Genomic DNA, 16,452 nt, shown 5'->3' on the forward strand with positions numbered 1-16,452 from the left:
AACACTTGCCCTGCCATGTGGCGGCTACACTTTGTAACAGTTCTTTGGAGAAAACTGGAAGGGTCTGGTGTGTGCTGTCACCGTCCAGGTGAATTGGCATTGGCCATCTCTGGCTCCTAAGATCTTTGTGCCATGTCGATTCTCCAGTCTGAAAGATAGTCATTTACACAATAGATTCATGCGTCAACAAATGGAGGGAACTTGGATATGATGCACAAATCGTACAGGCGCTGGGTTGGTAAGGGGTGCTGCGGTAAAATGGACTTGACATTAAGTTGGAAAAAAGAAAAGAACACTTTGTCCTTCGCAATCTTCAGCTGGGAAGCTGACCTTAAATGTTTCTTTACTTTTCACTCTCTTTCTTTAACCACAGTTTTTCTCCTGGGTCCTTGAATCTCCCATCGGGTTAAAACAGAGCAGCACTAACAAAATGGGCCCCTGTTGCCAAGGTTAGTCTTTTCCTTTCAGATCTGAAACCAGGGAACAGATAGGCAGTGGGGGCCCTCTGCGGTGTGCTCTCTGCTGGAATAGAGTTCCTAATGGGTGAGATCTGAGAGCACAAGCCTTGAGGGCTCTCTGGTGGCTGCTCCTGGAGCAATATGAAGCCACAGAGTCCCATCTGTGATCAAAAGGGAGTTTGTCACCACAGGCTGAGACTAGAGTCCAGGCTGTTTGGGTGAAGGGGCCTGGCGGCCGGACGTGGCCTGCAGAGTCTGGGCTGTGCACACATTCACACAAAAGAGGCCGGGAAGTGACAGGAGGAAGCTGTGCGTCACAAGGGACTGAGCGGGACCCTGCCGCGCCTGCCCAGCTCCAGGACAGACCCCAACTCTTGCCTTCAGCGCTCTGCGGAGCCAGCCAGCTCCACCCGGCTTCCAATGAGACTCCTCCTGCTTCTAGGTGAGTTGGGCTGGGCTGGGAGGCAGCACAGAGCCCACCTGCAGGGAACCAGGGAAGGCGATTTCTCACTAGCTGGGGTTCAAGAGTCAAGTGTCTGGCAAGGTCTCCAAGGAAAACAGACTCAGGCTTTCACAGGATGTTTTTCTGCTTGGCCTTTCCACTCTGGACCTTGCAATCCACGATCCAGGACTATTACCCTTTTACTTCATGGAGAAATCCCGGAAGTCTCAGCTTTGACCTTTCTTGTGTCCATCCCCTAGAAACCTGGGAATCTAAGTGGCAAATGCTTGAGAGAAGTTTCCTGACATTTTTACGGCTACTGCCTGCCTGGACTTTGGGTTCATATAAAAACCTGTTTTTGGTGATGCCTGGGGACACGTAATAAATCACTTCTTTGAAGGCAAATTAATTCAGGTTTAGGAAGTACATATAGTTTTATGTGGGGCTGGGATTTAGAATTGACCGCGTAAGAATCTCTTGGTACCCGATAAGGACAATTTATCTAAGATAACTGCTTTCGAAACAATGGCTTTGTGATTCATCCCTGTTCCCTACCAAGCTTACTCTTAAGTGGGCCTAGAACAAGACAATTAAAAGAAAGAAAGAAAGAAAGAAAGAAAGAAAGAAAGAAAGAAAGAAAGAAAGGAAGGAAGGAAGGAAGGAAGGAAGGAAGAAAGAAAGAAAGAAAGAAAGAAAGAAAGAAAGAAAGAAAGAAAGAAAGACAGTAGCACCAGCAACAACACAACAACAAAAACACTCTATGACTTGGCTTGTCATTCCTTAACAGTCCCCCAAAACACAGTATCCTTTTTCATGTTGGTCAAGTGTTTTGTGTCTGAGGCCAATCTTACAACAGTGTGTTGAATTGTTTCATTTCTCCAACTCTGTAAAAGATATTTTTCTGTGTTGGAAAAAGAGCAGAATGACAATTGACAGAACAGCGGGAGAAAGGAAGGGGTGTGCATTTCTTCTCCGCCATGTGACAAGTAACATCTTCAAATTTTTGCCTTGAAGAGACACAGATATTTAGTTTCCCTCTATTCTGGAGAGAAAGGTGTCTCCCAGAGCCAAGTGACACTGCAGCACCTTCAGAGGTAGCCATTTCACCTCAGTGAGGATACAGAGTTTCCAGGGCATGATGCGGGCATGGTTTTTACTATAAAATCTGGATTCTTTATCCCGTTGTAGTTTTACCTATATTTTCAGGATATATTCCTTAATCTGTCGTTGTGGTCATTTTTCTGTTGTGATTTAGCTAGGTGAATCATTGGAGAACTTTTATAATTCACCTGTCTAGATGCAAGACAATAAGAGCATTTGTGGGGTATTGGTCTTTAGCACAGGGAGGGATGGATGTCTGCTGTTTTTGACAAGGTCTATGTCTTGATTTTCTCTAGTGGGTCTCTCCACTTTGCTGAATCACTCCTACACACAAAACTGCAAGACACCGTGTCTCCCAAATGCCAAGTGTGAGGTGTTGGACGAAGTGGCAGCCTGCTTCTGCAGTACAGGCTACACTGGGAATGGCATCACGATTTGTGAAGGTAAGAAGTCTTGAACTCTTTTGATCTGCTTGTGAGACTCAGTTCTGAGGTGACTCCTTTCTGCTCTCTAGAAATGAACTCGCTTCACCTCCACTCTTAGGTTTGGGTGAATCAAAAGAAGTTTAGTTACCTAGTCACTAAGGATGGACGTCTCATATCAAGACGTATTTTGAGTATTGATAATAATTACTCCATGTTGTCTTTTAATTTGAAAGGTAAAGATTTCTCCAGCCTTAAGCCAAAGTCCAGGCTCAAGGAAGAAAGCTAATAGCCTGAAAGCTCACCAAGGCCGGTCTCTATTGGCTTCTTAGATGTTTTCTCTGGTCGTTTACTGCCTAACATCAAGTTTGATGTTAAGGGTAGGAAACAGAGTTGTGTGGTGCACACGAGTAATCAGAAGGAGAGAAAGAAAGAAAGATTACAGATGATCTGGCAGCCTGGTCAGAGCAGAGCCTCTCAGAAGGGAAGGACAAGTGGAGAGAGAGGTATAGAGGGGAAAGAAAAAGAAAGAAATGAGACAGAAATGGGGTAGCAGCATGAAAGGAAGGAAAGGAGTAGAGAAGGGAATTTAAAATAGCTTTTTCTCTATTTGTTAATTCTGCCCAAAGAATATCATGGTGGAGGCCAGATGTGAGGGGTCTTTGTAAGATACAGCTCTAGGAATTGACAGGACAGGATGAACTCCACCAGACAACCAAATTGGGGTGAGTTCCAGCCTGTGATCATATCAGCCGGTGTTTCTCCTGTCCAACAAGACTCTTCCTCTTTCTTGTCCCCCACCATCTTCAACAGAGGCTACTTTCAAGTAGGTTATTAGTGAAGCATTCTGTACAGAGAGACAGAGAAGACAGGAAAATGTCACAGGTCAGATAAATTAGCTTCAAATACAATTAAACACTAAGTTCATATTGGAGCTGTGTGGTATTGGCTGCCTAAATGTATTTAAGATCACATGGACTTTTTCTAATTAAGCTAGGACATTGTGCTCTGTTAATATTGCATGCTGTTGCTTATAGCATAACCAAGCTGCATCTCATGATTCAGCTTGATAGGCTCTTAAAAAGATTAAATGCGCCATATACAGTAAAATCCAAACCTCATCATAATTAGATTAATGCTTAAAAAAATGTACCGTAAAGATGCAGTTTGCGTAATGGTGCATTAGATCAGTCGTTTCTGTTCCTACAGCCAGCCAGAATTTGTAATGTACTATTCTACAAGTACTACAAAATACTTTCCATAAATAATCATGGTTTTTTAGTGTGTGTTTAATTGAATAGCAGTAAGGCAAGCTGATAGCTGAATGACCTTCAAAATACTGCTTCTGATATGTCAGCATGCTCTCCCACTAATCATTGCAAATTGTGCTGTAGCACTTATAAACCCATTGCCTTTCTGTTATTTAGATACTGTTGCTGTCTTGCTTGGGTCTCTGACAACCAACTAGCTGGCAATCCTGACTTTCATCCTTTGAAAAAGACATGTTTCCATATGCAACATAGTCTCAGCACCCGCTGCCTAAAAAAAGAGTAAAATAGTTTCTCTTGGGAGGAAAATACAGTGTTGAAGGTCCTGTGACTTGAAATTTCTTCTCCCTCTGAACACAGTTGGCAGTGGGAATTATTTGTCTTTTTAAAAATGATTTAAACTTATGTGCCCTTTCCATTTAAAGAAAGTCCTGTATTCACTTGATTCAGGGGTCGTTATCTGAGTTCATAATATCTTCCAAAAGTCCTACAGACTGATTTTCTTCCTTTCAACATCTTTTTCAGTCGATGTGCTAATATGTTCTCTCTAATTAAACTTAAAACAGTACATTTTCAATTACTGAAAAGTATAGGTTTTGTGTTGACTGTGAAGATCTTTTTGTTGGATTTTTTTCATCTCTAAATAGATATATTCCCTATGTATCTTGGCACGGTTGGCACTGTGTCAGTAAGAAATATCTGGGATCAGCTATAAAGAGGCCAAATAATTTCAAAGTAGGAGTTTTTTTCTTCTTTCCAGTATCACAGCAATCACATGACAGTGATCAATACAGAATTTGTTTTTTTTAAATATCAGACACATGTTTTGGTGATGATGTAGTTTCACTAATTGTACAATAAGAGCTGGTTTTAAGCGAGTCACATGGAACGCAGCTTATATGCTTCCAGCAAACAGGATTTAGCAGTAATAAATTAATCTCACCTAATCGCCTTGTTACTAAACAGATCTATCCATTGAACACCTTTACCATATACTGTATGCTCTTACCTGTCATTACTGAGATTAATAATAAGTATTGCACATGGATTCCAAAGCAGGAGTCAGTACAAAACTTCCCCTGTTCATGGTCTCTTTTATCTTTGAAGAAGAAATCAAGGGATGCAGCCAAGACGTGATGGAGACAATTGTTTCACCAGGTTGTCCTATTTGCCAGCTGTAACATCTTCTTTAATTATTACAGATATACATTACTGATATACATGTATATATGCTGATCTAAAGATATATAGATAAATATCAGTAATATCAAATTACTATTAGAGATAAATTATATATATATATATATATATATATAAATTTTTCTTGTATAAGAAAGTAGCAGTAGTAGGCAGGTTCTCCTCTAGGTTCTGGGGCTTTATTAGTCATAAGTAGTTGGCTAGGAATACTCCACTGCCCTGGTCTGAATGTATAAACAAGAAAGAGTTTCTGACATAGAAAGTGTGTGATGGGGCAGTTAAAGTTCTGTATTAATGCTTGTGAAGTGGGGCTATAAAGAGTAGGAATACAAGTGAACCTGTGGAATGGAGATATGTAACGAGTGACACTGAGGCAGAGAATAGAAACATAAAATAAATCGGTCAAGGTGTCCAAAGCAGCAATGAGAAGGTGGGCAACTGTACAACAATGGCCAGTAAAAAGGAGCCGGAACCACTTCCATAGCGCGAATCTCTGCTGCCCTGGAATAAAATAAGCTCGAAGAAGCAGGAAACAAGACCTAGAAGTTGAACATATCTAAAGCTTTTCAGACGCCCCAAGTATTTCATGCATGGAGGTAGAACACATTAACTGTAGGGCCAGGCAGGATGTTCATGCAGAGGGCCTGATTCTATTAGCAAGAATGGAGGCATTGCGAAATCTTAATATGACTCTGAGTTATACGATAAATTCTTCAGATTAAAAAAAATCAACCTACAGGGTAGAGTAAGCAAACGTGCAAGAACCTAACAAAGGCTGTTGTATAAACGACGCATTCATGTGACACATCATGGGTCGTGGACTTCCACGCCATACAGAAAACCTCCAGTTTTAAGGACAGATTTTGTAAACATGGTCTGTGTTTTGATTTCTGCACTCTTTTGTAACTGGGCACACTAGCATTGATTTAGCTACACCACAGTCTTTTGCACATAACAAAACAGAGGCATAAAGATGTGAGCTCCATATTCCCTAAGAATAGCTGGGAGTGTTGGCACTCAGATCCTCGGACCGTGAATCTCTAATAATGGAGAATACTAACATATTCTTAGCCAATAGACATAGTTAGGGTGGCACAGTCTTTAGAGGTGTGCCTATAAAGCAATATTTTGAACGGAAATAAGCTACTTTTATAGACATAGTATGACCATGTTCATCATTTATTTGAAAATTTGCGTGTCCAGATATTTGAGAGACTTTTTTTAAGAAAGGAAGAAGTATGAGTACAAATTTTAGAGAACCATAAAAGGCTCATAGATTGTTGAGTCATTTCATCCCATAACAAGATTTCTTTGTTTTGCTATCTACACTGTTACTAAGTATGCATCCCAGCACACTTCAATGCTCAACTATTACAAGTCTAGTAAAGAGGAGAATATTCACCCTCAAGTGAGGGAGAAACTGTGAAAAGCAAGTAAAGGGAGAAGGTTGAGGTGCCTATGGGTTCTCAGTGTGTGTGTAAAGCATACACTTGGTGCAGTACAGGGCTGGTGTAGGTGTGAGGATGGATGTGAGAGACAGACAGGCTCCCTCCTGACACAAACCTTCACTAAGTAGAGCAATGTTTGGGGCTTGAGCAGAATGTGAGTGAGACAAACAATTGTCCCAGGTGGGGACAGGAAGTGTCAGGAAGGATGCAATGTGGACAGTTTGTGCACATGTGTAAACATCTTTTCCTAGCTTGGAACATGTCTAGCCTGAATCAACCTAGGAAAAGCAATGAGGTCCTGCCTCTAGCTGAATAACCAACACATTTCATAAAACAGTGTCTGTGGCCAACAAGATGGCTTCACCAGTTAAGTGACACAAGTCCCATTTCCAGGATCTGCATGGTCTAAGGAGAGAACATAGAGCCTCTGCAAGCTCTCTCCTGACATTCTCCCAGATGGCCACTCCCTGCTGTTCTCTTTGCTTCCTTCTTTTTTAAAACGGTACATTTCATGTGTGTGACTGCCTCCCCCTGTGTGTGTACACACGTCCATGGAATGCCTGAGGGAGGCAGAAGAGGGTATCTGAACCACTGGAACTGCGACTACCAACTCTGAGTTGTCAAGTGACTCCTGGGAACTGAACTCGTGTCATCTGCAAAAGCAACAAATGCTGCTGACCACTTAGCCATCCTCCAGCCACAACACACTGGTGGAACACACACACACACACACACACACACACACACACAGAGAGAGAGAGAGAGAGAGAGAGAGAGAGAGAGAGAGAGGCAAATAAATATTCACTTCCCTCTCTTTTATTGAAAATAGATATTTTTTTTCTCATTCACACAATTTATCCTCACTAGTTTCCTCTCCATCTACTCCTCCCAGTTCCTCCCCATCTCCCCTCCCTTCCAGATTCACTCTTTCTGTCTCTCATTAGAAAACGAACAAGCTAATAAGGATTGTAATATAATTTACCTGATAAGTGAGGAGGGCGATGTATACTTCTGTGGGTACATGTGTGTACATGCTTGTAGAAGCCAAGGGTCGTTTCTCATATGCCGTCCATCTCGTGTGTGAATTTCTTTTACTTTTTAAAAAGAGAATCTTTCACTGGCTTAAAACTTGCCAAGTAGGACAGGAGGCCCTGGGCATCCATCACTGTGTCTGCAGCCCCATGATGCTGACATTAGGTTCTGGTGACTGAACTTGGGTCTTTGTGCTTTCAGAGCAAGCCCCTTACTACAGCCAGTTTTCTCCCCTAAACTCAATGTATACATTTTTATTCTGAATGTAACTATGTTCTGTATAATTTATATACAGCATATCTATATGTAAGTACAAATATATAACTTTTAGAATATGTGATGGAATATTATATTAATATTATATATGATAAAACAAAAACTAGTAGATCAGAATTGGACAAACGCACAATCAGGGAAAAAGAGCCTAAGAGAAGAGGCAAAAAAAGATCCAAAATATATATAAACATTTGGTATTGAGAGACCAAATCTTTTGGGGTTCAAACTCCATCTCAGAGAACCCTAAGTTTGAATTCAAGTAAACTAACAGGTCAGTACCTAGCACTAGTTTCCAAGTTCCCCCACCCCTCCACTCCCACAAGACCTGCACCTAACAACAATCTCCAGGTTAGTCCTCCAACAAATTTGTACCCCCAAGTTTCAAGCCTGCCCCTGCCTAACAACCACCAATCAAGAGGAAAACAGAAGTGAAGTTTATGGTTTGGCTCCCATCACCAGCCAATTATATTAAAGGCCTTAATGTTCCTCAATTAGATGTGTACCAGGTTAGATAGCCTTCATACTTTTTTTAAAAATTTTATTAGATAATTTCTTTACTTTCATTTCAAAGGTTATTCCCCTTCCCGGTTTCCTGTCCATAAGTCCCCATTCCCTCCTCTCCCCTCCCGCATATGGATATTCCCCCCATACATTCCCCTTGTTGCCCCCCATATTCCCTTGCACTGGGGTCCAACCTTGGCAGAACCAAGGGCTTCCTCTTCCCCTGGTGCCCCAACAAGGCTATTATGCAGTTGGAGCCCTGGGTCAGTCCATGTATAGTCTTTGGGTAGTGGTTTAGTCCCTGGAAGCTCTGGTTGGTTGGCATTGTTGTTTTTATGGGGTTGCAAGTCCCTTCAGCTCTTTCAATACTTCCTCTAATTCCCCCAAGGGGTCCTATTCTTAGTTCGATGGTTTGCTGCTAGCATTGACCTCTGTATTGGACATGCTCTGGATGTGTTTCTCAGGAGAGATCTATATCCGGTCCCTTTCAGTATGCATTTTCTAGCTTCATCAATCTTATCTAGTTTTGGTGGCTGTAATTATATGGCCACATGTGGGTCAGGCTCTGAATGTCCATTCCTTGAGTCTCTGCTCTAAACTTTGCTTTCATATCCCCTCCTATGGATATTTTCCCCTTTTAAGAAGGAGTGGGAGCATCTGCATTTTGGTCTTCCTTCTTGAGATTCCTGTGGTCTGTGGATTGCATCTTGGGTAATTTGAGCTTTTTGGCTAATATCCACTCATCAATGAATGCATACCAAGTGTGTTTTTCTGTGATTGAGTTACCTCACTCAGGATGACATTTTCTTCTTTTAATGCTTGGCTGAAACTGGGCTCAGGGCTCCCCCTTCCTGATGTGTCAGGGTTTGAGGGGAGCCCAAGCTGAAGCTTGAATTGAGACCCTAATGCAACTGCATCGTGTTTGATTCCTTGGTGGTCTTTTGGGGTTCACAGTCATTTCACCATTTCACAGCACAACAGTATAGACCTGTGCAGATGCTGCCCCAGTCTCTGTAAGTTCACATGTGATTTCATCATGTCGATTTAGAAGGTCTTTTTCATGTGGTCTTCCAGTCCCTCTAACTCTCACGCTCTTTTTGCTTCCCTTTCTTCATGGTTCCCTGAGCACTGAGCAGAAGAATTTGATGGAGGCTCCAAGTTCTCTGGATAGACCTTGGGCTATCTAGTCTCAGGCTTTTGGCTACCTAAGCAGTATTGTGTGTTGGTTCCATCTCAGGAAGTGAGCCTTAAGTCAAACCAGATATTGGTTGGTTACTCCCACATGATTTGTGCCACCATTGCCCTTGTATCTTGTAGATAGGGCTCACTGTTGAGCAAATAGTTTGCGGCTGTCTCGCTTACATTTCTTGTTGATAGCCTGCAGAGTACCTCTCTGTACCAAAGTTGCTAGTAGGCAGGGGTGAAGGCTCGATGTGCACATCAGTTCAGTTTCTCCATGTTCAATGAGTTGTGTGGGTGCTGTCTTCAGCAATGGGGCCTTACGGTCAGTTTGTGGAGAGGGACCTACAGTCTTGACAACAGCCTAGATTTTGGCAAATTTTCATGGGAGCCCTCTGGTGAAAACTGAACAAGCTGTAACACAGTCTTGAAACTGGAAATATTTACTTACAACTGGAAGTGGAAAGAGGTGGCCACTGGGTCTGTTTCTCTTACTATTTGGTGGTTGCAGTTAGATAACTTTTGTATATGCATGTATTTTAGGAAGTTTTTACTCTCTATTAATTTCTGTAACACCCCCAAATGACCCTTAATTTTAGTTGTATCTCCTTGTGTTTCCTCCTTCATCCACCTCTCCCCTCTGCCTGCCACCCATTACCCTCCCACCCCCCCATCCATTCATAACTTCTATCCTATTTCCCTTGCCTAACGATATATATCTGTCCCTCCCACTTTCCATTACTCTATACATAATTCTGTGGTACTCTGAATTGTCATTAACTTAATTGTCACTAATGAATTATCATTAACTTAACAGCTAATATCTACAAATAAGTGAGTATATACTATATTTTTCTCTCTGAATCTGGGTTACCTCACTCAGAAAGATTTTATTTTTCTGGTTCCATCTGTTTATCTGAAAAATTCATGATTTTATTTTTGATGCTTGGATAAAACTCCATTATACAAGTAAAGCATATTTTCTTTATTTATTCTTACATCAAGGAACATCTAGGCTGTTTTCAATTTCTATCTATTATGAATGGAAGCAAGTAGCTATGTGAGAGGATCAAGCATCCTCTGGATATATACCCAAGATTGGTGTATTAGTCAGGGTTCTCTAGAGTCACAGAGCTTATGGAATATCTCTATATATTAAAAGAATTTATGGGAATGACTTACAATCTTCAGTCCAACCAACTCAACAATGGCCAGCTGTGAATGGAAAGCCCAAGAATTGAGTAGTTGCTCAGTCCCACAGGGCTGGTTGCTTCAGTTGGTCTTGTGTATAAGCTGGAATCCCAAAGAAGTGGGTTCCAACAAATGTGCTGGCAAGTAAGTGCAAGCAGGCAAAGAGGAACCCTTCCTTCTTCCACACCTTGTGCTTATATAGGCCTCTAGCAAAAGGTAGGGCCCAGATTAAAGGTATACCACCACACCCAGACGTAAACTTTTCTTTACATGGAACTTTCTCTGTCCCAGGCTGGCTTTGAACTAAGAGATCTGCTTGCCTCTGTCTCCTAGGATTAAAGACATGTACCACCTTGCCTGGGCCTAAGCTTTTCATGGCTACTGCCTCAAGATCCAGATAAAGAGACTGCGTCTTCCAGCTTCAAGATCTGGATCACGGATCCATTTCTAGCATTTCCGGAGAGTAGTTTATTCCAGACATAGTCAAGTTGACAACCAGGAATAGCCATCACAATTGGTATAGCTAGCTGTTGAGGTTAGATCTATTCCTCATTTTCCGAGGAACTGCCCCAGGGATTTCTGTAGTGGAGGTATGAGTTTTCAATCTCGCCAACAAGAGATTGAGTGTTCCCCTTGCTCCACATCCTTAGTGCATGAGCTCTCCCTTGTTTTTTGATCTTAGAGGTATGAGATTACATCTCAGAATCATTTTGATTTGCATTTCCCTAATTATATACCTTTGAATGTTTCTCAAAAATTTGAATTTCCTCTTTCGAGAATTATCTGCATAGATCTGTACTGTGTTTTTAATTCATATCTAGTGTTTTAGTTCTTTATATACTTTGGATATTAGCCCTCTATCAGATAGGAATCCATCTTTTAAAAAGCACAGTGCCTCTAACACTATAAAATAACCATCGCATCCAGAGTCCTGCTTTTTGTGTCACAGCTCTACTCTTTTTGGATCCGTTAATGTTCCCACTTTATTTTGGAGCACTGATGCTATTTCCTTTGTTCTATGAGTGACTGTTACCTGGAGCCCATTTAAAGGGTAGTAATAAGTCACACACATCCTGTCGTTTATTTTTGATTTATTTTCTCTTCTCCATGAGTTAATCTTTATAATGCTCAAATTGTTCCAAGCTCATAGCTTAAAAACAAAATAGATGATACACTAATGCTAATGCTAATGCTTTCTGCAAGTTAGACACTACCCTAAATACTTTACACATATTCATGGATTCAATTGCCATAATATCTCTCAGAAGTATGAGTTAGTATTATCCCAGTTTATAAATACATAACTTGTTAGTGAAAACACATTCAAAGAATTCCTGTAGACAATCTCAAATGACTTAGTGAGGTAGATCTTTAAATAGGGAAACTAATCTCACTGAAGTAAAAGTAAATAGCTTTAATTCTAACTTGGCCCCACCTCCTTTCTTCTATACACAATATTGTCAGTGAAATGGACAATCAACAAACATAAGTAACAGGAAACTAAACAATGTGTATAACTTTTAGTGTACTGGTAAAGCTTGTATAGGAAATGCATGTATTTAATCATTTTCCAGACACTCTTGGAAGCCAAAGAGCTTCACAGTAAAAGTAGAGAACTCAGACAAGAGCATTAGTCCAATACTGAAAACTCAGCTCATGGAAGCTCCACAGGGGTCGGTCACTCACTACACACAAAGATGAATGCATTAAGATGGTGAACTGCCCTTGTGATGAGGGCACTCTGTACTTTTCAATAAATGGGATGAATTGTTAGGTGACTGGTAGATACACGATTTTCCAAAGAGTATATACATTGGAGACTGTCCTCTACCTTTGCTTCACACACATAAAGCCATGGCAATGCTCACAAAGAAACATAATCACCTCTTAGGAAAGAACTTTTGTCAGTGAAAATTGGTGCCAACTTTGTGCCTTTCTGACACCCATGATACTGGAACAATGCAGAAAAATCTATTTCCCAATTGTATACACAGAAAACTCTGAATTTTCTTATAGAGAACGGTCTATCATGGCTCATAGAAAAAACCTGAGGCAAGTTATTTGTGACAACTTCACCTCACTCTATGAGTGGACTCACAAGGATCACTGAAACATAACCAGCCTCTTAAGAGAAGATAATGACGTGACTGTAAAGGGGAGTAAGTAGAGAACCTCAGCATGAAAAGTTAAATGGAGGGAGATGGTGTCAAGGGAAAATGTCAAATACAGATATACTCAAGAAAATCATGATAAATCTCCATCTAAACCATAAAAGAGTGGAATGCGTGACAAAATATCAAAGCCTGGGTCATGTACCAAACACATGCTACACAGAGACGTCCTAAACTTGCCATGAGTCTCACTTTCCTGCCTCTACATTTTCTTCTTGTCCCTCTTCAGTAGTAAGGGTTTCAAGGCAATCAGCTGATGGAATTTCAGTTTATAAACGTTTAAAAACAGAAGAAGAGGTTTTGGAGTTGGATGGGAAATGTTTTCCATGAATGACCAACAACCTGAGTTGTCTAGAAACCATGATAGAAGGAAAGAAACATCAGTACCCCTTGGCCTCCTGTGCATACTGCCCCATAGTGGTAAATGACAACAATCAAATATCAGAATATTAAAATGAAAGCCTCCCATTTCTGGGTTGCTTGTCCTATAAGAATAGTCAGCACACAGAATAGAGAAGACAGAAATATAAAATTCATGTAAACATTAGTGAAGGATATATCAAGCTACAATAATCAAGACATTAGGTCACTACAGTACAACCTCTTTCTGTAATAGTCCTATTTCTCTTCTTAACTGTTATAAACCTTTGCCAAATCCCTTCTTACTTAATCTCAAGATTAGACAAGGCAGTTACCAACATGTTTTCTAACCTTCATTTTACGAGTAGTCTGTGATATTTATATTATAAAGCCATCAAGATGGAAATGAACCTTATACGTGGTGATGAGCGATAGCATAGTATTGGAGAAAATCAGTGGCTCCATTTGACTGAATTCAATTTTTTTTAAATCACTTGCAACTTTTGTGGTCACAATAATGTGAGTGTTGTTTTCCTAGCTTGTCTGGGGAGCGGGCATGGCCAATGAAAGAGTCATGTTCATCTTCTTGCCCTAGCTACTCCCCTTTCGTGACCCAGGCTCATCAAGATGTTTCCTGCTGAGCTGGACATGACCCAGACCGTCTCTCTTAATGTTCACAGGCAGGTGCTGTAAATCAGCTAGGGTTGGAATGAAGCGGAAGATTGTTTTCTTTCTTCTTCCTATAAAATACATTTCTGGATCAGTTTTCAGAGATATATATTAAAGTTACAGTAATAAAATGTAAGGTACTAAATATAATAAATTTAATTGAGAGAAGTGCTACGCTCTAATCACTGAATAATAAAGATAAGTCAATAAAGCAGTTTTTTGCATCTGTCTACCTACTTAGGCCAGTTGATTACCATCACGTGCAAATGTGAGTTTGCTCTTTGAGCAATGTGTGCATGTGTGGGTCAGTAAGTATTGCCTCACATACACACACTTTGTATCAGGCACAATGAATGGGATAGAGCGATCAGTTAGCATTCAGAGTAGAAACTAAGCTATTTCAATTTTGAGGATATTATCACCTAATGTGCATTACCTAAGGCCCAACTTATAAGTCCAATTCTTTGTAAGACTGAAACATTCTATTCACGATGAGTTATAGTTTTCATGTCATAGTGATTTCATTCTGCTTTAGATAGGTATACTTTTGAAGTACATTAGAAGGTCTGTCTGCATTTCAGTAGTGACAAAAAAACCCCTTGGTAACTGTCTCTCATTCTGGTTTGTGTCCTTGGAAGTTCCCAAAGTGTCTTGTCAATCTATAACATGCTTCCCCTGTGAAAAGTGCTGTCCCAATATGACAGCTGTACACAAAGTGTGCAAATACACAGCTTGAGATCAGCACAGAGGGTTTGTTTCTCTATTCAAGCTATCCCTAATCTTAGGACTGAAGGCTTCTAGCCTCTGTACAACTGATCTTCAAAGCTGACTTACTCAATCCAGCTTCTCTTGGCTTCCCATTGAATTGCTCAGCCTGGCTTCAGACTAACTTTGGTAATATGTTCAAATCAGGCTCCTTCTCATTCTCTGGCTTGTTCTGTCTTGACCTGTGTCTAGTTGTCTTTGTAAAACTCTCCGAGTAAAACTGCCACACACCTCTCTCCCTGCACAACTCTAAGTGCCCACTCAATCTCGGACCGCTCTTGTGAGAGTTGAGCATCACCTGTCTCTGACTCATTCCGTCAAATCTCTGTCTGCTTCATCACTTTGTCTGCCCTTCAATTAAGTGTCACTTTTAATCATTGTTGCTTCCATCTACAGACTAAACCTACCTTCACTGTTAGGGATTAAAGGTGTATGCTAAGGGCATGTTCCACCCAGATCATACTGTAATCCAGAGCTTGTCTGCATTCCAGCATATACCTAGAAAGTCTTTGGATGTGACCCCTTACCAAAGCAGCCATGCTTCTGGATTAAAATTTCTCTACACACCCTGACCACATGTTCACCTCCCTCCATTCTTCCCAGCTTCTCTGTACCTACTGTCTTCCCTAGTTCTACTCCCCCTCCAAGCCAGGAGACAACAGTCAAACAGAGGGGAAAAAAGATACAATAAGACAAAGAAAACATCTTCATATTGAGGCTGGAGAAGGCAAACCAATAGGAGTGAAAAAATCTCAAGAGCAAGTAAGAGTGAGAGCTACACCTATTCTCACTGTTAGGAGTCCCACAAAACCACCAATCTAACAGCCATAATGTGTACACAGAGAACCTGGTGTCTTTCATACATGAAATTCACTAAGTCACTATGAATTCTGAGTTTTTGAGATGGCCCGGTGGGTAAAGTGCCTGCTGCACTTGCATGGGAACCTGAATTTAAATTCTCAGAACTCTCATAAGTTATCGTGGCAACATGAAAAAAATGCGGAGAGAGATCAAACAAGGTGGAGGGCTTATCAAGAATGTCCTGATCTTCTGTGTGCTGAGACACAAATGTGTACATACCCTAGTATGACTATGTACATCTCACACAAACACACACACTCACACACACATACACACACATACACACATACAAACACACACACATACACACATTTACACACATACACATGCACACGCACACACATTTACACACATACACAAACACATACATACACATACACACATACACATACACACATACGCACTCACACACATACAAACATACACACACATACACACACACATACATACAAATACACACACACACACACACACACACACACACACACACACACACGAGTTCCATGAATGGAATGTATGCTTCTGTCCAGCAGTTTGGTTAAATTTTTTTCACTATCTGATGTTTATATAAACAGAGAATGTCTGATATATAATCTCAATACAAATATTTGATGGAAAATAAAGGATACTCATTATAATCAACTGAAAATTATATAAAAAATGAACACAGGTAGTACAAATCTTCATATTGATTTTTTTCCCGTATGCCTTTTGTTTTCCTGTTTCATCAGAAGTAATCCATCCTCAGACCTGGATTTTAGTTTGTCGCATTGGTAACTTATTCACAGCTTAGACAGCGACTAAGCTAGTGCTGACACAGGCTCAGACCCTACCAGAGCCTTCTGTTTTTCAGAAACTGAGCCCTGGTCTTTGTCTTTTGAGAATCCCAAGAATCGAAACGACTGTTGTTTATTTTTCTTGCTTGATCTTATGCTATCAATCTGACTTTTTCACAGTTCTAAGAAGAATAAAATCATTGGCACTGAGAAAAATGACCCTTTTGTTTCTAATTTGCATATATCTTTGTGAATTTTTCTTTAATTATTAAAAGAACTTTCATAGAACTCACACACTCTTCTCTCTTTTTCATAATCAGGCCTTTATAAATAGA

At 40.6% G+C, this 16,452-nt stretch overlaps 1 protein-coding gene across 1 annotated transcript in view; it reads left to right on the forward strand.

Annotated features, from left to right (window-relative positions):
• Positions 1–643: 643 nt before the first annotated feature.
• The window catches only part of Adgrl4 (adhesion G protein-coupled receptor L4), a 104,775-nt gene continuing 88,966 nt past the window's right edge, over positions 644–16,452 (forward strand). Inside the window, 2 exon segments of the mRNA NM_022294.1 lie at positions 644–900; positions 2,298–2,444. Of these exon segments, the coding sequence (NP_071630.1) occupies positions 879–900; positions 2,298–2,444 (169 nt within the window). The 5' untranslated portion in view covers positions 644–878.

Source organism: Rattus norvegicus, chromosome 2 (assembly GCF_021556685.1).
Source record: "Rattus norvegicus strain SHRSP/BbbUtx chromosome 2, alternate assembly SHRSP_T2T, whole genome shotgun sequence".
Classification (NCBI taxonomy): Eukaryota; Metazoa; Chordata; class Mammalia; order Rodentia; family Muridae; genus Rattus; species Rattus norvegicus.